General features: G+C 38.3%; 1 protein-coding gene across 2 annotated transcripts; it reads right to left on the bottom strand.

Moving 5' to 3' along the window:
• Positions 1–308: 308 nt before the first annotated feature.
• Positions 309–19,399, bottom strand: LOC146678755 (trace amine-associated receptor 13c). Of its 2 annotated transcripts, XM_085402742.1 has the most exons (3): positions 19,175–19,399; positions 7,239–7,606; positions 309–4,832 (listed from the first exon to the last, which is right to left on the bottom strand). In XM_085402742.1, the coding sequence occupies exons 2-3, from the start codon at positions 7,519–7,521 to the stop codon at positions 3,940–3,942; spliced, it is 1,176 nt and encodes a 391-aa protein (XP_085258868.1). In that variant the 5' UTR covers positions 7,522–7,606; positions 19,175–19,399; the 3' UTR covers positions 309–3,939. The 2 variants fall into 2 exon arrangements, 1 of the variants encoding a protein (XP_085258868.1); XR_014911352.1 differs by lacking the exons at positions 7,239–7,606; positions 19,175–19,399 and adding an exon at positions 5,788–6,163 and having other exon boundaries at positions 4,692–4,832.
• Positions 19,400–20,820: the final 1,421 nt, after the last annotated feature.

Consider the following 20,820-nt stretch of genomic DNA (forward strand, 5'->3'; position numbering starts at 1 on the left):
ATGCAATCACAAGCTCCACAGATTCCTCCAGTTCCCTGATTTGGGAGGCTGATTTATTATGTAGTGTATTTTAGAACTTGTTTTCAGACTTACCTCTAAAATCTAACTTGCCTATCAGCCATTACAATGCGAGTGTCCATTTAAAACACATTAGCATCAATCAAATGTTTCTTAATATTGCCAAAAACAAACTTCCATGTACCATATGTCAGCATATTTGACATTAAAAACCAAGGTACTTGTGTGTGGAATACCAATTTCTTTTAAATTTCGTTGCTGTGGTAAAGGTGACCAGTGAGCTAATAAATGTACTTTCCAAATGTCAAACAATCACTTCATGGTAAGTTACAAAAAATGTTTTCACTCTTATGTCAATCGAACTGTTGGGTTGCTGTTTATGGATTCACAGAATAATCTGTAAACTGCTTACAGCAGCAATGGCAAGAATAACCTCCTCCCTGCATTCAAAGGGATCTCAGTTGTGACAGAATAGCTCAAATTAAGCTATTCTGTCAAGAAATAAATTAATGACATTTTATACTTCAAAATTCTCATTATTTATAAATATAATTAATTCGTACAATACAGAATTAAAATAAGTACACAAGAAACACATTATTTCATGTTATACATTGTATGTTATACCCTGAAAAGATAGACCGAGGGTCCGCTATATATCATAATGTTTTTATTCTACATCTCAAGTGGCTGGAGTCCCATTCATTTAGTCAGTACTGATTTAACCCTTGTATGGTGTTCGGGTCTGTGAGACCCGTGTTCAGTTTTTTTCAAAAGAAAAATTAAACAATTAATTATTTTTTCACGTGTAAATGTGTTGTGTCTTTCCACTCACTCCACTTGATTATAACTGATTTATTTATAACATTTTATATAAAAGAAAAACGAGAAGCACATTAATTCATAAATGTGATCTAACAAAGGTAAAGGGAAAAAATTAACCATGTTTGCTGTTCATATGTCTTGTAATTGGGATGAAGTAAACATCTGTTGAGTAATTTAACATAAAATTGTTTGATAGTGTTAATTTGGAAAGCCAAAACTCTAGCGGGTCCACCAGACCCATGAACACTGGCTGAGTAACAAAAATACAAACACCACACAAGGGTTAATAAATACACAGATCATTCTTTAATATGCAGACAAAATACAAAGCTAAAAATAAAAATCTGTCCAAAATAATATTTGTGTCCGACACCTGGCACAATGGAAATGGCTCATATAGCAACTGATAAAGTGCATTTCTGATACTTGAGGCAGACTGTTATCAAAATAAACTGAATTAATGGATTTTAAAAGTAACCTTAACTGTTTCCTATGAGGAGGCTGTAACATGATTTCTAATTACAAACAAACCCCATTATAAATTAACAGGTGACAAAAACACTGCTGTCATTAAAAAACAACACAAAAACAAACAAAAGATTAAAAAAAAGTTACAAATAAACTACTCATTATGCAGTTGTGGCTGTTGTGGCTCCTTGACATACTTTTTTCTCTGAAATTTGTGAAAGGCTCATTAAAGCCCTTTGAAAGCAAGGTTTAGATTTGGAGAGAGGAAACAAGGACACCCGGGGAGAGGATATGGATTTGTTGTGGCAGTAGACTCACTGCAAGGACTTGCTGTTGTGCAGTTAATGACCTTTTCAGTCACGATCCATAATATGTGGACAAACCTGAAAGCGTTTTTTAACTTTTTCAGAACTTTTTCATTTAAAGTTTTATGTGTTTCCATTTGAATGGCATTTACATTTGACTTATGGGAACTCTTGAGCCTCGGCTTTTTTGGAAACGTGTTAGGTGATGAAAACACCTCAAATTAGCTTAAACCAGGAAATGGCTTGGTCTAAAAACTGGATACAAAAACAAAACTCTCCGCCTACCAGCACCTCTAAACCTCACAAAGGTGTTACTAAATTGTTTCTTTGTTGACACCAATAATCGTCTAGAGTGGTTACTTGGCAACTGTTTATTTGTTGATTTATTTTTTACCCTGGACATGAACCACAGAAACTCACATTAAAAAAAAAAAGAAAGGTAAGGAAACTTTCTATGTGTTTATAGGCAGATTTCATCATGTTTGTATAAACCCAGTCCAAGAGACAACATATGGGGCTTAATAATGAAGGTAATGCTTAATGCCAAAAACTGCAGTTCTTCAAATGACCACTTGAGGCTGATTTAAAAAGCAAGTCAGTGGTAAAATGGTCAACATCTTAGCAGAAATAAATATGTTTACTACCTGTAAAAAAAAAAGCGACTACAAAGACATGACTTATTATGCCCACAACACCACAACAACTTAAACATGATGTAATGTAGATATTTAGTTTTTTTTTTAATAAAAAAAATAATAGGCCACCATTGTTATTTATGGTGCAGGTAGGCTAGATCAGCGGTCCCCAACCCTTTTTGCGCCACGGACCGGTTTATGCCCGACAATATTTTCATGGACCGGCCTTTAAGGTGTCGCAGATAAATACAACAAAATAAAACTAGTACCGGTAGCGAAAAAAAGAAGATTTATTCATAACACACGTGAAAAGACCAAGGAAAACCGAGTAAACGATAAAAACGATAACAAAATAACGCTGAAAACCGATAAAAACCCTGAAAACTATACATTTCACACCTGAGCCTCAACTCTCGCGGCCCGGTACCAAACGACTCACGGACCGGTACCGGTCCGAGGCCCAGGGGTTGGGAACCGCTGGGCTAGATAGCACATCCCATTCAACTAAAATCTGAGAATGACATAACTGAACATGAAAAGACTGTTGGCATAACTCAGAATTAAAAAACAAAAAACGAGGATGACCTTCTCCCAGGTTGAGCAGGCAACCATGTGCTGAAAGGCTAAATGCATTTAACCAGATTTGACTTTGAACCGTGGCCCTTTGTGGAGTGTCTTCCACCACTCTCTCTTCCTGCTTTCTGTTTCCTCTTCACTAAAAAACCCCAACAATGAAGACGATCACAGAGCTGAAGAAGCAAGCATGGGACAAAATCCTTTTCTGTGCAGCCACTTGAGAGGTGTGAAAGGGGAGTGTATCAGGTTATGATAAAATGTCTTTCCTAACCTGTAATTTCAGCCTACCATCCACCTTTTCAATGTAGTCAATCTCTCCTCAAGACACTTTATGTTTATAGACTCTTAAACACACTTTGGTGCACTTTCAAAGGCAGCACCTGCCATAAGTTATATTTTGCTGCCTGCAGAGCATCTTTACATTTAATACTTTCTGTTCCCAGGCTATCTTAAAGTTATTTTCACTTTCACTTGCTGTCTGCATTTTTGGGGAGACAAATTATAGGTGCAGCTTTTGGTCTTAGCTTCTGCTTCTCACCAACAACAACAAAAAGTGTTTGTGAGCTCTAAATTAATCAAATGTGTTAGTACAGAAGTGTCAAGAACACAGCTCGGGGTCTTTTGGAAGTTGTCTTCATCCGCATGTGCCCGATCATTTCCCTTTCTCTTGCTATGGATGAGAAAACTGTGTAGATTAATATCTCTTTTCTTGTTTCCTTTAGACATTTCGTAGCGTTCATACATTATGTACTTGGTTGTGAGACTGATGTAATGAGTCGAACTCGTTTCCATCATCAATCCAGAGTGCATTGCACATGTAAAATAATCACAGCCTTTATAGGTCATAATATGGAATAACGTTGCTGCTTTTTTAATGGATGAAATTCATATGTTTTTAACATAATGCTTTAGCAAGAGAGATTATTGATGGCATATTAAGGACCACAAGTTGAAATAGGCAGGGTTCCTTTTTTCCTCTCTTTGAAAACAGGAAAGGGATGACAATCTTTTCACAGAGTAAGCGAATAAACCCATTCTTCACCTTTCTCTACTTTTTAAACTATTCCAAGTCATACTTTGGGTCACAGCCACAACACAGATTTACGCGTCTCTTAGTTCTTCTCGCCATGCGGGGGGGATTGATCTCGTTGAAACAGCAGGGTCACACCCTTCCTGAAGCGGTGGTCCCTGACGCTGTAAATAATAACATTACAGCAACTGTTTCCTGTCAGAATCCAGAAGGCAAAAAAGGAGAAATTACACCAGGTGTATCCCACCACGTTCCCGAGCACAAACACTGCAATGGGCGTGAAGGATGCTGTAAAGGCAAATGTTAATATGCCAATTGTTTTGGCTGCTTTGATGTCTGAAAAAGAGGGCCTGTGAGGGCATCCTCCACCTCCTCCTCCTCCATCGCTCAGACTCCCCTCTGAGAGTAGTTTGCGTTTTTGGGAGTACCGCCGAATGCTAGTGAAAGACACGATATTAACAGCCAATGTGCCACCGAGCAGTGTGAAATCGAACGCTGGGAATAACAACAAGATGTTGGCATCAGGCGGGAGATGGCCTCCAAGCATGAGTGGGGTGTAGTTACACATGCGACTGCACTCATTGTACTCCAAAGTGAAGTTTCTGCTGAAGATGAGAGGCGCTAAAGCCAGCAGAAAGCTGGAAGCCCAGGAGAACAGGATGAGGAACAGAGTTCGTCTTCGGGTCACCAAGGCGTCCTTTTGGAGTGGCCACAGGATGGCCACACTGCGCTCCAAAGTCATTAGGAAAATGGTGCTGATGGAAACAAATGTGCATCCAGCAAACACTGGACCAATCAGCATGCAGGGCTGCCATGGGCTTACTAGTCCACCACGAGAAGAGGAGTTGGCAGGGGAAGTAGAAGTACCCTGATACCAAACAGGGGGCGTGGTGGTTACCATCAGAGAGATTTCAGTGTAGATGGAAAAAGGAACCACGAGGACACCGACCATCATATCTGCTATGGCCAGAGACACTGTCACAGAGAAGAAAGAAGAGGAAGATGTCATGTTGGATAGCTGTATTTAGTTTTCCTTATTATCATTTACTTAGCATTTTACCATTAATCACAAGAACTGCTTTATTTGCAGAATTTAAAAAACAACCTTTCTGATTTAGGTTTTCCATAAATTTAAATGAATCGGTTGTGCTGAATGAAACTATTTAGTATAAGACATAATGTGGATTGCACAACACTGGTCACTATATTCTTCATTTCCAGTTAATACTTGTACAGCTGCTGTTATTGTGTATATATTTATTTATTTATTTATTTATATTTCTTCATACATTCTTATATAGTTCTATATTGTGTATTGTGTATTTTGTTGTACAGTTATTTTATTTTCAACTTTAATTTATATATTTTATCTTATTCTTTCCCAGTTAAATTTACCCTTCATTCTAAATTGTGTTGTACAGTTATTTCATTTTTAACCTTAATTTATATTTTATTCCTTCCTAGTTAAATTTACCCTTTTTAATTTTTCATATTTATTTCCTATCTTATTCATAGCCTTTTTTTTTTTTTTTTTTTTTTTAGGTCACGAGCAGTTGTCTAAGCATTTCACTACATATCATACTGTGTATGACTGTGTACGACTGTGTACGTGACAAATAAAATTTGAATTTGAATTTGAAGTTGATTTATAATACTTTATAATCCCTTCTGGTCACTGCCACCTTGTGAAAGGAATGCAATACTTATACATTATACATATAATACAATTTACAATATATTTATTGCTTAAAATTAAAGATTCTCTTATATCTCTCTAGACTGAAAAAAAAGTCTTCTTTAACCCTTTAGAGCCGATCGGAGCGGGAACGCTCTGTTATGCGTAACTATTTTTAAATCCCAGTAGCACTGCAACCACGTAAGCTAACGCAAAAAATTTTTTTGCATATGAAACCGGAGGAGTTGTACTTACATCTGATGCCATCAGCTTGTCCTAGGTCACGGTTTCCTTCCACATAAAGCTTTGCAAAAACTGCATAAAAAGCGCTTGCAGGAACAAAAACATAATATTCCAGAAACACGCTTTACCGATCTGATCAGCTGTTCAAAACACTTCCTACGTTGGAATAGACGTCAGCGCGAACTTTTGCATTTCCGCCATTACCTGCCCGAAACCGGAAGTGACGTCATTTTCGCGGAAATGTAGTCTTTTTTGCGATCAGGGCCTCAGGGCCTATACTGCTCTTTTTAAAAGTTATCTTTGACTTTATGACTTTCTGTGTCGTTTCTGGGATGCTTAGGACTCATATTGCACTGCTGGAAATAGTTTATTTTGATGCATATGCTGCTTTTTTGCAAATTTGCGGAATAATATTTATTTTCGTTTTTCCTACAGTGTATAAAAATTGGTGTATTTCAAAAATAAAACTATGAAGACACTCAAAATAATTTTCCTGTGGTGGGAAACTATTTTGTGCAACTTTTTTGTATTTACAGTTTTGAGGGATAAGACTCTTAAATTTCTCTAACTACAAATATATGTCAAAAAATCAAAAACGATTTTCAATTTTTTTGTAGTTTATTGCACTTTTTTGCAATTTATGTAATTACTATGCACTTAATGAATACATATTATTAAAATCTGGGCTATAATGGTTGTATTGATGTATAGCAACTTGAAATGCTCCCAAAAATGGCTCCACAGCATGTAAAAATATAATATAAGCTCTGGCGGACTTGGTTCTATGGTAGGTCTTAAAGGGTTAATATTACTGCATTTTACAAACAGGAAATTAAATTTTACTAAGGAATTGTTTTTTGCGTTTCTTGAAATTAGAGCCCTACCAATATAATGTTGAGGGACGATATATTGCCCAGTAATATCTATGTGATATACCAGAGGATAAATTAAAATACAAAAGGAAAGAAGAGGTGGAACAAACTCTTATAATCTTGTTGTTAGTATTAAGGTTGCATAGTTTGTCCACCAGAGGGCACTCTACAACGTTCCTGCATGTGTTTGGAACCACACAAACACAACAGCCAGCAGATACAAGAAATGTAAACCAGTGATCTATGACTTAATGTAGCAATATGAACAGAATCGTTATATTATATTAGTAAGGAGTTATAAATAACTGCACATGACCAATGTCAGGTAAATCTGTTTATGTTTCCTGTGCCTGAAAGAAAAAAAAATATCAGCTGATATCAGATTTCATATCAAATATCGGTAAATATCTGATGTTGGTCGGGCTCTACTGGAATCAATCCATGAAACTTGATTTACACTCTAGATGTACATGTTAAGATGTGGTGATAAAGCAGTTCAATTATTATTTTTTAATTCAATTCAATAAATGTTATTTATATAGCACAAAATTACAACAAAAGTTGTCTCAACACACAGTTCACAACATTTACCTTTCAGGTATCCCTGTGGTGTTCTTGACTGTCTGGTCTGCACAAACACTGTAAGTGTGACCACGTTCCCAACCACGATGGCAAATGCTAGGCTGACCATGAATGCCACTGCCAAGGTGCGATTGAGAACCCCACAGCAACACACGGTACATAGTGGGGCCAGTGAATGGCCTGACCCCAGTCCTGCCTGAGCAGCTGCAGTCAGGTTAAACGGACAGTCAGTGGTCACCAGCAAAGCTGCCGTACTCCCAGGAACACTGACGTTGGGAAGCAGAGCAGTCATGTCCCAGGTTAGACTGGTTTTAAGGCTTGTGATGCAGTGGTGGCGGGACCACTCAGGAGACCATGTCCTGGACTGGGAAACTCTCCTAATGGGAAAAAAATAGGTAAGCATTGAAAACCTTATATCACATAATAAGCACATTATGTCCAACAGTTAACAGTCATGGTATTTCTCTTTTTGATGGCCGAATTGAACCAATGTTTTTTTTTCTAATTCTCTATTTCTAAAAAGATTTTCTAAATGCAGTTGTTAAAAATCGCATTAAATTTGTTATTTCTCATGATTTCAATAGAAATTTTATTTTTTAACAAATGTCAGATAATTTTAGGTCGTTCATACCAGACACAATAGCACTTTTGCAGCACTCAAAATCACATCATTTAAAGCTTTGAATCGGTTACTGCAGTCAGTAGCAAACCTTTTAATATATATGTATCATCTGCAAATTTAGGGATGTTTGATTTTAACCTCTGAAAGCCACCATAAGACATAAGTGTGTATACTCTATATCTTTGCTGCCATTCAAACAGTGGCATTAAAACAGTTCTTACAAACATAGCTTTTAATATAAATTGAAGCATGTAATCCAATAATATGCTTGACTCAAAGGGTTTGAAGTGCTAAAAGTCTGTAGTATATGACATGTGTAGGGTAGAGAGGTTGTGCTTATGTTGCAGTACAGATATGTTACACTAAAGGCTGAATAAAAAATAGCCTTACAAATCATAGGTAGTCTTCTTTTTCTCCAGCTGGAGAGTATTGGCACTGAATTTATTACTTGTGTGTACCAGCTACGTGCTGTTTCTGTGCCCTAACACTGTTGGAAGCACCTCGATGCTGTCAGTTCCCATGCTGAAACTCTGAGTTCAGTACCAAATGTCTGTCTCAGCTGACAACTAAATACACGAGTCCTTCAATCATTTATGCTGTTCACTGGGCCAGAGAGCAGGAAGGTACGCACAGAGGACGAAACAAAAGGTAACAGGAGTGGACATATTCAGACCAGAGCAAAACCAAATCAAAGCCTGCATTTGCTGTGCAGCTTTGTGTGCAGAAACATGGTCAACAAAACATCACAGCTGTGGCTGAAGTCCTTTCACTAATATCAGCAGGGAATTAGAGGTTCTTGAGAAGCAAGGGAAACACTTGTGTATTTTTTCTGTGACTGGCTCATGGTTCAGGGTTGAATTAAGATCAGATATGAAAGACCCTCAAAGCTTGTCTGGAAACAAGGGCCAGATATAAAACAACCTGACGTTTTACTTGTTATTAGCAATTTAGTGAAGTGGGTTTGATCCTGGGCGGAGACAAAAAAAATTATATGATATCACGGAAACGATATCACGCTAAATATCTGCTAAACGAAACACGTGGTGACCCTTCGTGAATAAGGGATCAGCTGAACGTAGCTTTATGAACAGAAAAATAAATTTATATTTATAAAGCTGATAAGAAATTTCATCATTTTGAAATTTTGGTCACTTTGTTATTTGTTTTAATTAAGTGACTCTTACTGAGATGTAAGATTTTACAAACAATAAATTAGATTACACAGATGCACCTTTGGTACAAGTGACTTTGGTACAAGTGGTTGAACGTCTGGTGTCCTGGTGCAGCCACAACAACCTGGTGCTGAATGCCCAGAAGACAGTGGAGATTATTGTGGACTTCAGGAAGCACACAGCCCCACTCCCCCCCATCATCCTGACTGACACCCCCATCACCTCTGTGGACTCATTCCGCTTCCTGGGTACCACCATCACCCAGGACCTGAAATGGGAGCCCACCATCACCTCCGTCATCAAGAAAGCCCAGCAGAGGATGTACTTCCTGAGGCAGCTGAAGAAATTCAACCTGCCAACACGGACGATGATGCAGTTCTACACTGCAATCATCGAGTCCATCCTCACCTCCTCCATCACCGTGTGGTACGCTGGAGCCACTATCAGGGACAAACAGAGACTGCAGCGTGTTGTGCGCTCTGCTGAGAAGGTGATTGGCTGCAGACTCCCATCTCTGCAGGACCTGTACACCTCCAGGACATTGCGGCGTGCAGCTCGGATCTCAGCTGACCCTTCTCACCCTGGACACAGTCTGTTTGACCTGCTCCCCTCAGGCAGGAGGCTCCGGTCCATTCGCACCAGAACCTCTCGCCATAAGAACAGTTTCTTCCCCTCTGCTGTTGGACACATGAACAATAACCATATGACTGTTCCCGCTACTAACACATGACCCTACGCTGTGTTCACTGCATCATTCCATGATTGGCACTGATCACCACCTGCACTCATGTATATATCTTTCAACGTAGCACTCTTAATTCTTATTCTCATGTATATATCTCATGTATATCTCATGCACATATCTTTCTACGTAGCACTTTTAATTCTTATCCCTACTTTTATTTTTTCATGTCTATTTAAGTGCTATTTATGACACTATGTTTGCACTGAAGCACCGCAGCAATTTCCTAATGTTGTAAACCTGCTCAACATTTGGCAATAAACCCCTTTCTGATTCTGATTCTGATTCTGATTCAGTCTCCAGCATGTGTGGGTCAATCGTTTACTTGCTGGAAACACTTTTACTTCCTGCTAATGTTGATAAGGCCTGTCAGATTGCAAATGTCTAGATGTCAGTGGTGTGTTCACACTTATCATCTGAGTAAATTATAAACAGTGTTCTCATTATTGGAGGTTTTCCATCCCTGGTTATCTTGAAACGAAAAAAAGACATTTGGTTGTCTGACATTTCTGTTTTTCATGTGACAAAAAGATTTTGGATCACTCCTAACGCCTTAATTTTAATTTGTTATGTTCTGTATTGGCTGCTTTATCTCATTTGCTTTTCAAAATACTAGAAATCCTAAGTATGTGATTACTTTTCATGTTTACCCATCGTTTGCGTATGCTTATGAAACAACGGGGCATGCTGTTCCTCATAGGTACAAATGAGCTTTCGTGGTTTTCTCACCTTTTCGCATTGTAAAATAAAGAGAAAGAGCTTTATTTGTCTTCTTGTACTTTCAAAGCAAGGCTTTCCTGTCAAGCTCTCGTCACTTCTGATATTTCTTCCTCTGAGCTCATCTCTTTCATGTCAACCCTGCCTCAAAAGACAATTACGAATCTTTCGTTTTCATGGTTATGTTGTGCTGAGAAATGCAATTGCTGCTTGGATTGTTTAGAGACATTTTTTCAGAGCAAACGATGTTCTACATTTATACGTCCTGGCCACAGCAGCAGTCATATGAATGCAAAGGATAGACATGTGAGTCCAAAGTGTGAAGAGCGAGCACACTCCTGTCTGTGATTAATTTTGGGCAACAATACCAACTCGGTCAGGGTGGTATTGTTGTATTGTTCAGTCTCTTTCTGCATAAAACTAGAGTGCAGTCTGATGTGTGCTGACAGTGTCTCAACACAAGCTTAAAAGTATGTTGAATACTTCAATATTAACATTGTTTGTCTTTATCCTAACAGAAACATAATCTGGTTGGCCCCATATGCCTCCATGAAAACATTATTGTTGTTACAAATTAGCTGCACATAAATAACAGCAGACACATCCGGTGCATATCTGTAATGTTTGTTTTTTGGTATCATGTTCCTGAGTTTCCCAAAGACCCCTCTGCTGCTCAAGCATGCTTAGGAAAATGCACAGCTGTGGCTCTCTGTGGAGTTCTGTTAAAATGAATTTTACATCCTCGCCGTCTCACAAGGGGCTTGTGAGACGGCGAGGATGTAAAATTCATTTTGTAAAATTCAGATGCACTGTGGTGCATCTGAAAGCTAACAATGGAAAGTTGTCGTCAGTGAAACCCAAACTGTCATTTAGTTGGAGTCAAGTCTCTTTCAGCTGCGGTTCACAGCAAAAACCAAGGGGCAACTTCCAGGGTTTTAAAATTAGGACAATGGAGAAGTGTCATTAACTGCAGCTCCTTAAAGGAAGTCAGTCCTCCCAGACCTGCCATGATAAGATTACACTTTAGAGCAGAAATAAGCAGTCGATGGATGCTTTTATCATTTTTCTGCTTTTTGTTGTTGTTGTTTTGCACACTTAACACTGAGCTACAGTATCGATCATTCAAATAAAAAAGGCACCTTACTCAAGTGATGAACCAGTGTTGTGTTTACACAAAACAGACAACTGAACCTATTTTAAATTGTGTCTTTATGCACTTTGTTAATTTTAAACTTTTGTTCACAGTGTCATTAATATATGCAGAGGAGCTCAGAGAGGTAAAACTGTGAGTGTTACAGTGAGCCATCTGTAAACACAGTGGAGGCTCTGTCACGGTTTGAGGCTGCACTTCAGGCAGTGGTGTTGGAGATCTTGTCAAAATTGATGGAACGTATTGTTGGATTTGTATCCAACATGCAATACTATCTGGAAAGCATCTGATTGACTACGATCAAAAACACACTGCTAGTGCAGGAAAAATATGCTTGGGCAGAAAAACACATCATTTAGGATGATCAGATTGGCCTCCTAAGAGCCTGGACCTCAGTATTATTGAACCAAAACAGAACAAGGCAGCCAACATCCAAGGAAGGGCTTTGAATGTTCTTCAAGAAGCCTGGAGAACTATTCCTGAAGACTACTTCAAGAAATTACAAGAACACTTACCCAGGGAAGTGTTGTAGAATAAATACTGATTTTCAAGCTTGTTAAAAATGTACTAACTCATTTTCCAAGCCACGTATAAAGAAACTTGAGACGTTTTCACAGTGCTCTGTAGTCTATGCTGTATCGTGCCAAAAGAAAGATCTCATTTCATTGCTTCCACCCTTGTAAATTAGTTTTATTTAACACAAAATATGACATTTAAAGCTATAAACAATTATTTTTCTGTATTTTTATGACTTTATCAGCGGCCAGAATATTTCTATGTTTTGTTCTTTTCTTAAACAGATTTTTCCTCTTTTACAGATTATACTAGATTATAGTTTATAAGTCTCAGACCAAAAACTTAATATCCCTGCCATTTCAGTGCTGCAGTGGCCAAAGGCATTCATTTTATTAGCCAGATATGTTGAAAATCAATTCTGAGCTTCGAAGAATCGTTATCTGTTATTCAGTTCAGCAAAATTCAGATTGTGAGAAAATCCATCTGCCCTTTTGATTTTCTCTAAAGCTTGATATTTGCTCCCCCTCTGTGTCGGTAACACTGAGCTGCAGGCACAATGATAACTCAGCCTGAACAAGGCCAAGAGAGTGTTTAAAGAAGACTGTTTTCATTTTACAATTTATGAAAGCAGCTCTTGAAAATCTAAAATTCTTAAAATGGGTAGCAGCGAATGGTGAGGAATTATGACGTCAAGCATAGTTCAGCCTTTGACTGTGTTTCGTCTTTTTATGAGTGCATTCTTTTGTCTGTGAAAGATACAGTGTCATAGGGGTGTTTAAAAAAACTGATTCTAGTCTAAATTATATGCTCTTAAAATCAACAGGATTAGACAACTGCTTTCAAGTCAGAGTAATTATTTTACTTTAAATTTCCTGATGGTGCTGGTGGTAAAACAAAAGGAAAATTATTTAAGGGAGGATGGGAGATGAACCTCATTAAGGGGCTTTTTGCCCTTACCTTGAGTGAAGATGACAAGTGGAAGCCTTCCCTGTGGCAAGACCTCAGGCACAGTGAGACAAGCAGCTGACAGCAAAGACCGCACACACACACACACACACACACACACACGCACGCACGCACGCACGCACGCACACACACACACACACACACACACACAACAAAATAGGCTGCATGATGATTTACATACGAGCTTTTTCACAACTTGAAATTTCAAGTCCTCAAGACAAAGGTCATTTATTTTTTATGTCTCAGTAGAAATCAGTTCTGGACCAAAGATCCAACATCTAAACTGCTTAACTATCAACAGTTACCCTGCGCATTTGTTTGTGGGCGTTACGACTGCTGTTTTTGTCGTCTTGTGCGACTGATGTGCTTTTCTTTCCTTTTATAAAAAGCCCTCCATTGCTGTGTCTTAAATCTGAGTAAGAGTGTAATAATTAGAGTGTGCAGATTCCTGCATGGGATTGGTGTGGATGTTTACAGCTCAAAGATGGCCGCCATCGAGAGAGGCTTTGTACACCTTTTCTGTTACCCACCACAGATTTACTGGATACTTTATTAGGTGCACTTTGCTGCTATTTCCCCACATTTTCTCCAACATAGTTCTATATTAGGTTCTTTATAGTTTGAGGAGATAACAAGAGGTGTACTGAAAAGTCTGATTTTAAATTTCCAATCAAATTCTCTCTACAATTGACTTCTTATTCCCTCTTGACAGGTTTTGCACAACTCTTCTCATATATTATCTGTGATTATAACATTTAATTCTAGTTCCCATCTCTCCTTAATATAGCCTGTGTTTTGGCATGACTCCTTTATAATCCTTTTGTAAATATGAGAAACATGTTTCTTAGCTGGGAGATGTTTTTCCATAATATTAATAAAGTATTCTTCTATGCTGTTAGGAGTTTTATTAATCTTTTTCTTTATGATTCAGGTATCTATAGCAGTCTTTAGGGGGGAGTTAGAATCGTTCCTGAAGTTCCTCTGTTCCCTGTCTTGTCATGGCACAGATTCAACAAGGTGCTGGAAACCTTGCTCAGTGATTTTGGTTCATATTGACAAGATAGCATCACACAGTTGCTCAATATACAATAATGCTTAGTTGTTACCAAGGGGCCCAAAGAGTGGCAAGAGAATATCCCCACACCATTACAATACCAGCCTGTCACTTCTCACCCTACTACCTGGTTTGCAGCAGAAGTTGAGACTTCTCAGACAACATTTTTCTATCTTCTGTTGTCCAATTTTGGTTGACCCATGGAAACTTTACTCTTAGTTTACTGTTTTCAGCAGACAGGAAAGGCAGCCGGTGTGCTGCTGAAGGTCATCTGCTTCAATATTTGACCTATCAAGCATTCAGAGATGCCTTTCTGCATACCTTGGTTGCAACAAGTGGTTATTTGAGTTACTGATGCCTTCCTATCATTTTGGAGCAGTCTGGTCATTCTCCTCTAACCTCTGGCATCTACAAGCCATTTTCACTCAAAGAACTCGATATTTTCTTTTTCAGACCATTCTCTGTTAGAGATAAGTGTGCAGAGAAAATCCCAGGAGATCAGTCGTTTCTGAAATACACAAACCAGCCCGTCTGAGACAATCAACCATTTGAGTTATTCTTGCCTTCCTATAAACTCAAAGTAGTCTAGCCATTCTCCTCTGACCTCAACCTGATTCAGACGATTCCCCATAAACCCTGGAGATGGTTGTGTATTTCAGTACATCAACAATGTCGGAAATACTCAGAACAGCCCATTTAACACGAACAACCATGCCACATTCGGCCATGTTTCATCTATTCTGATGCTCGGTTTAAACTTTAGCAGGCTGTCTTGTTCATGTCTACATACGTAAATGCATGGAGCTGCTGCTGATGTGAAAAGCTGATTAGATATTTGGATTACTTTATTGAGCAGTGGAGCAGGCATACTTAATAAAGTGGTTGCTGAGTGTATGTAGTGTGACTCTACTTCATAGAGTAGTTGGTGCTTTGTTCTCAGATCTATTTTCTTTGTCTGTTTTCTGATGCACACAATTTCACGAGTATGTTTTTACTTTTCTCCATTTTATATAAAAAAATCCTTCACATTTCATTTTTGCTTCTGAACATTTCTTACTCTACATTGTTTGCAGAACTCTTTAGTCAGGAAGGTTTTGATGACTCAGACTTTAAAGAGTGGTGAACTATTCAAGTTTTGAAAAATGTGAATGGGGTTTTGATTGTTGCAGCTGACTCAGGTACTATGTAAAATTCAGTAACTGCCAAATCGACTGAGAAAAACTGTAATGATCAGTTGAGCAGGTGACTGTATTTTGAACAGTTTTCTCAGGTTTTTGTGAATGAGAACGGCGTCACTGTCTTTTGGTTTGTTTCTTTTGCTAATACTATGTTGGTTGTGATTCGTTACATAGATATATGTTTATTTCATCTCCAGTTTTAATGAATCTTATCATTAATTACATCATATTAACTGCAAAAGTAGTTGCAGTGGCTGATAGGCACTCTGCCATGTCCACATTTTAGCACATAGCAAATAACAAATAAGTCTTCACATAATGACGATTAGTCATGCTCAGTCTCTGTCAACACTTCTTTAATTGATATAGACTTTGCAGGGCTGTCTACTGTGTAGTATGTTTTAAAAAAATATTTTCAAAAAATTCAATGTGCGTCATGTTTCTGAGGTATGAAAGTAGTAAATATATAAGCTACAGTATCAGTTCTTTGTGTGTATTCGAGTGAAATTCTCCTGTTTCTCACCTCTTTTGGTCTTCAGATCTTCCCCGATTTTATTTATTTATTTTTTTACTCAAGAAATAAATTGTTGAGTTAACAGCCATTTACAAGACTTGTTATCAGGTCTTTTTCTACAGGAATGTAGTGTTGACAACAGTGCAAACCGATATGAGGAATAACAGTGAAGATGATGGCCATTAGAATAAATAATTTTGGAAATAAAGATGCCTCTGAACCCTGTAAAGCCTGAACCATGAAATAATTGCCAGACACTCTAATTTTTTAATTTATTGACATTTCCGACAGATTTAAAAAAAGTTTGCGTTTGCATGTGTGAGTATTAATTGGATAGTTTTTGCTACATCTAACGTCTTTAGTTTTTTCTGGAAAAACTTTTTTCTGACTAAATAACTCTGACTTAATAAGTCATTTCTAATTATTTATTCGATTAAGTGTTCATTATTGGTTTCTAAACACATGCACAGATAAAACTACCCGAAAGAAGCTCCAGTAACAATGCTGTGCTATATGGAGTCCTTTGTGGTGGAATAGCTGCATTTAGGTTGTTGTTCTTGCATGCAGTGAACCTTCTTTGACAGGGCTGTGTCTCTGAGTGACAGATAATGTAGGAAGACCGTGGGGGCCCGGTCAGGGCTCTCGAGCCAGGTCGCCTAACGCACACAGGGGTCATCTGCAGTAATAAGTGGGTCAGAGTCGCCTGAGGCCGACTGCCACAGCACATGAGCAGAAATACAATTTTGTCTTCACATCTTGGCCTGTCATTCTGTCTGTGTTTGTTTCACTGTGTACAGCAAACACATACAGGCACACATTTAAAAAGGGTTGTTTTATAACCCTGTTCACAAAAACAGGGTTATAAAAAAAGAAGTGGGGACACTATAAAATGTGAGAACCTTATTAAAGGTTTTACTTTATTTAAAATAGTACAAGACTAACATTTCTAATGTTTGAACGTTGAATATGATGCCAGCAATGTCCAAAAATTGGATGGACAGGAACATCACAGGGTTAGGGTTCAAAGGATTTAAAGAGCATTTAAAGAACACCAGGTGAAGGCACTGCTGTGGCTCACCTGGTTGAGCTGACCACCCTCCTGACCATTCTAGGAAACCAGTGCCAGTCTCTCCAGTCAAAATATGGAAAAAAAAAAAAGTGATTCATTTATAAAATTGACAAAGATCCATCTCATATCCTTTTGCCAGAGTATGAGCTGCTGTCCTCAGACTAATCTATTTAAGCTGTAAGCATCTAATTTCCCATCCACACCTGGGATGGTCTGAGCTTCTGCAGTGCATGGGCTCATCTGTGTAGGCACCATTATTGCTAAATGATGTTGCAGACTTTGGAGTAATGCATGATGCCATTTTACAAAATCTTTCAGGGAAGGACTCCTAATTTCACACACACAATGCCAAATCGCCTTCTGCATGTATTACAGCACCATGGCTCATCACAAAGAGTCTGCCTTCAGTCCAGAGTCGTCCCCAACTTAAAATTGCACATTATGAAATGATGAAAAAATGTGAGAAAGGAAGCCCTGGATTGTTTAGTAACTAAAATATCAACTAATAAAAGGAAAGGTGTTTATCTCTAGAGTTACAGCAGTCAGTATCCTCAGTTCCCAAATTGAAAAACAAGGAGGTGATGAAACGTGTGGTAAACATGGTCGTGTCCCAACATTTTTAAACATGTTGCTTTCATAATAAATGAAAGCAAGTGTTCAAAAAACAAAATAAAACAATTATCCTTGTACTATTTTCATTTAACTTTAGAGTCTGAATGATCAAATCACTGCAGTTCAGTTATATAGTTGTATGCAGTTTATAAAGCATTGAATTTTTTTTTAAATGAGTTCACATTTTTGCCTTTGTTCGTGTGTTTTTGACATCATTGGGAATATTTTTGCTCTTGTTCTGTCTGAAAAAACAAATCTCTGGCAGTGTTTGTTGTCACTTCAGTAGTTTCTCATTCTAGCTTTTCTTCTTTTTATTCCATTGCTTAAAATTTCTTAACATTACACTTAAAATGATGATCTGAACACTGAAAAAGCCCCTTTTTAACATATAAAGATACCCTATATGGAGAGATCATATAAGACATTCAGGGTGTACCCCCCTTTTTTATGGACTGCAACATCTGGAAATACTCTGGAAGTCCCTCAACCCTTTTTAAACCACTTAAATTAGGTTTTTCTTTTTCTGTGTGTGGTCTTTGCTGTGCATTTAGGGTAACAAATGAATACTTAGAGAGTACAAGAACAACAAGAAGAACAAAAATAGTTTAATAGGATTTTTAAATGATCCCAAACAAACTGAATAAAAGAAACTGTGCATCACAGACTTGACATTCTGGTATTTAACTGTAAAAACATATCAAACATTTGACAAATGTCCAGTTTACGCTTTTACGTTTCCCGGGAGAAAAAAATAGAAATCAATAATTTATAAATTAAAACCTATGTTTCTTTAAAATTGCACTACAATTTCTAAAAGCTGTTTCTGTCAGTGATATCATGGTTCTCAAGGATTGCTATTGCCTTGTTTCCCAGTAATGGTATTTAATATTGAACTAAATACATTTGAAAAGTCCCATTCACCCACAAGATGATGAACTTTTTACATCAGAGCATGTGTTTCTGGACTTGTCCTTATATGTCTTTACATCCTGTCTGTCCCTATCGAAATTATGCACAGCTAACAGACATCACACCCACCTCTGGACTCAGCCAACAGCTGCTGCATGCCTGAATGGTCAGACACCAAGCATGATACACCTGACAGATTAGCAGGTTAGTATGAAGCGTTTTCCCCAATACAAAGCACTGAAGGTTTGATTAGGCTGACACTGCTAGCTTACACTGATTAAGATTTCTTAAAAAGCTTCCAACTGAAGAAATTTTCTTGTTTAATAAAACAGAAGAAAATAAAAACACTAAAAACAACTGTTGTGAAAAATATCATTGAAATTGAACGAGACACGTATCTGTGTGGCCGCAGAGACTACTCAATGTTTGTGTCCAATAACAACCAGCAAAGAAAAATGCAATGGGACTATTTAAAATATAAATATTTTGGTAAACTTAAAGTGAAAATATAAGTCTTATGCTTCAAATAATTATAGTATTTTTCTGAATGTTACACATTACAATTTAATTCTGTTAAGTGAGTAATTATGAGTTAATATTCAGAGCTAAATGCATACAGCGTGGGGATTTAGCCTTATATTATCAAGAAATTGTGTCAAAATAAAAGAGCTGCTGTCATTTAATCAAAACACAATTTACAAGAAATCTAATGAGACAATCTTACCGGCATTTCCTCAGAGCACTTGGCAAGACAGAGGTTGAGAGCAGGAACAAAATCCAGTATTTAGATGCTGACTTAGTGGAAATAAATTCCTGTTAAACACCGTCCAGTGGAGAAGAAAGTGGAGCTGTAGTCCTCATCATTCATTCTCCCGAGAAGCACACATTAAGCACAAAGCCTCTCACACACTCCGGCTCTCTGTCCATGTGATTCAGCCTCTCCCCTCTCCTTCCTCCCACTCTCTCTCCTTGCATTGAGCGCTTAATCTCCAGTCCCCACTACTTCACTGTTTCCCCTCTCTACAGCTTATCACATGCACACGGTCTTTCCCAGAGCTTCAAGGTAAAGTCCACAGCAGCACTTTGCTCCCTTTCTCTTTTTGTTTCCCTCCCATGTTTGGCCTCTCATGTGTCTCCCCCCACCCTCTCTCATCTTCTCTCTTTGGTCCTCGGTGCTCTGAACATCTGTCATGCTGTTGTGTCTCAGAGCTTCTGTTGCTGTTGAATTCTCACTTTCAGTCCACGCCTCATTATCTGCATAGACTCTTTGTCCTCAAGCTTATTGTAGCTTTCTTACATGCTTTCACTTTTGAACTTTTCACGTGCCTGTGCTGCTGAAAATCATCTCTAGCTCCATTTCAATGGCACCCATCGTTTGCCCCTAGTGGTCTGAGCCCATGTGCAAAGCTTGTCTAGCTTGAGGGTCACATCCATCCTCTGTTGTTTTCCTCAGGGAGAAAAGACTACAGCTTTCAAGTGAGACCTCCTACCTTCAAATATGATTGGAAACACTGAACATCAGGTTTAAGTACACAGCACTGATTTGTTCTTGCCTTAACAAAATCTCCACGAGACGGGCTGAAGTCATTCAACAGCAAATGCACTGAGATTGAAATGGAAATTGAAGCATTCGGCTGAAGAAATGTTGATGAGGCCTGAGGAATAAACAACAGTGTACGTGCTGAGCAGCTTTATGTAACTTAATCCTCAAGGGGTTTGTAAATCTGCCAAATAAATAGGACATATCCCATGTTATAGTCAGGGAGCTATAGCCTGGTTTCTGTTCTGGTTGATTACATTTGGAGGCCTACCAACCTGAGTGACAGGTCTTTTGGTGGTACAGCACTGTCAGCTATACATACTGTATCTATTGCTGTGTGAAGCCTGCAGACAAACTGAATGGCTCAAGCTCTGGTGGGAGTCACACTGTGAATAATCCAACATAAAACATGCAGTATTAACCTGAATGAAGTTCCTATAAGATCAGGGACAACACATGTGTTAGTGATTTGTCAACCCTTCCTTTCCTTCTTTTTTACTTTGTTTCCACAATCAGAGGAGTCGCCCTCTGTTGGTCATCATAAAGAATGCAGGTTTAACTTCTGTCTGTGTACATTTTTCCTGCCATTCCCACATACTGGATTGATTCATAGCAACTTTACTCAACCTTGCCTTCCAGAGCAATGCCGCTAACAAAGCTGGGTAAAGAACAAACATTTGTGACATTTTCTGTCCCAGAAAAATATTTGCATGATCTGAGTAGTTTGCACCCACTGACACGGTGATGAGGTTGAAATGTGGACTTTCAGAGAACAGAAGGGCTTCCTAAATGAACAGCTCTGTGTCTGACCCAATTAAAAGTGCACTCGC

Source organism: Rhamphochromis longiceps, linkage group LG1 (assembly GCF_057381845.1).
Source record: "Rhamphochromis longiceps isolate RC_006_pf linkage group LG1, R_longiceps_female_GT1.1, whole genome shotgun sequence".
NCBI classification, from domain to species: Eukaryota; Metazoa; Chordata; class Actinopteri; order Cichliformes; family Cichlidae; genus Rhamphochromis; species Rhamphochromis longiceps.

Excerpts from the sequence above, each read along its gene's own strand:
- LOC146678755 (XM_085402742.1), bottom strand. The coding sequence starts at position 7,521 with ATGACTGCTCTGCTTCCCAACGTCAGTGTTCCTGGGAGTACGGCAGCT. Across the intron at positions 4,833-7,238 it reads ACCACAGGGATACCTGAAAG|TGTCTCTGGCCATAGCAGAT; the intron begins GTAAATGTTGTG and ends TCTCTGTGACAG.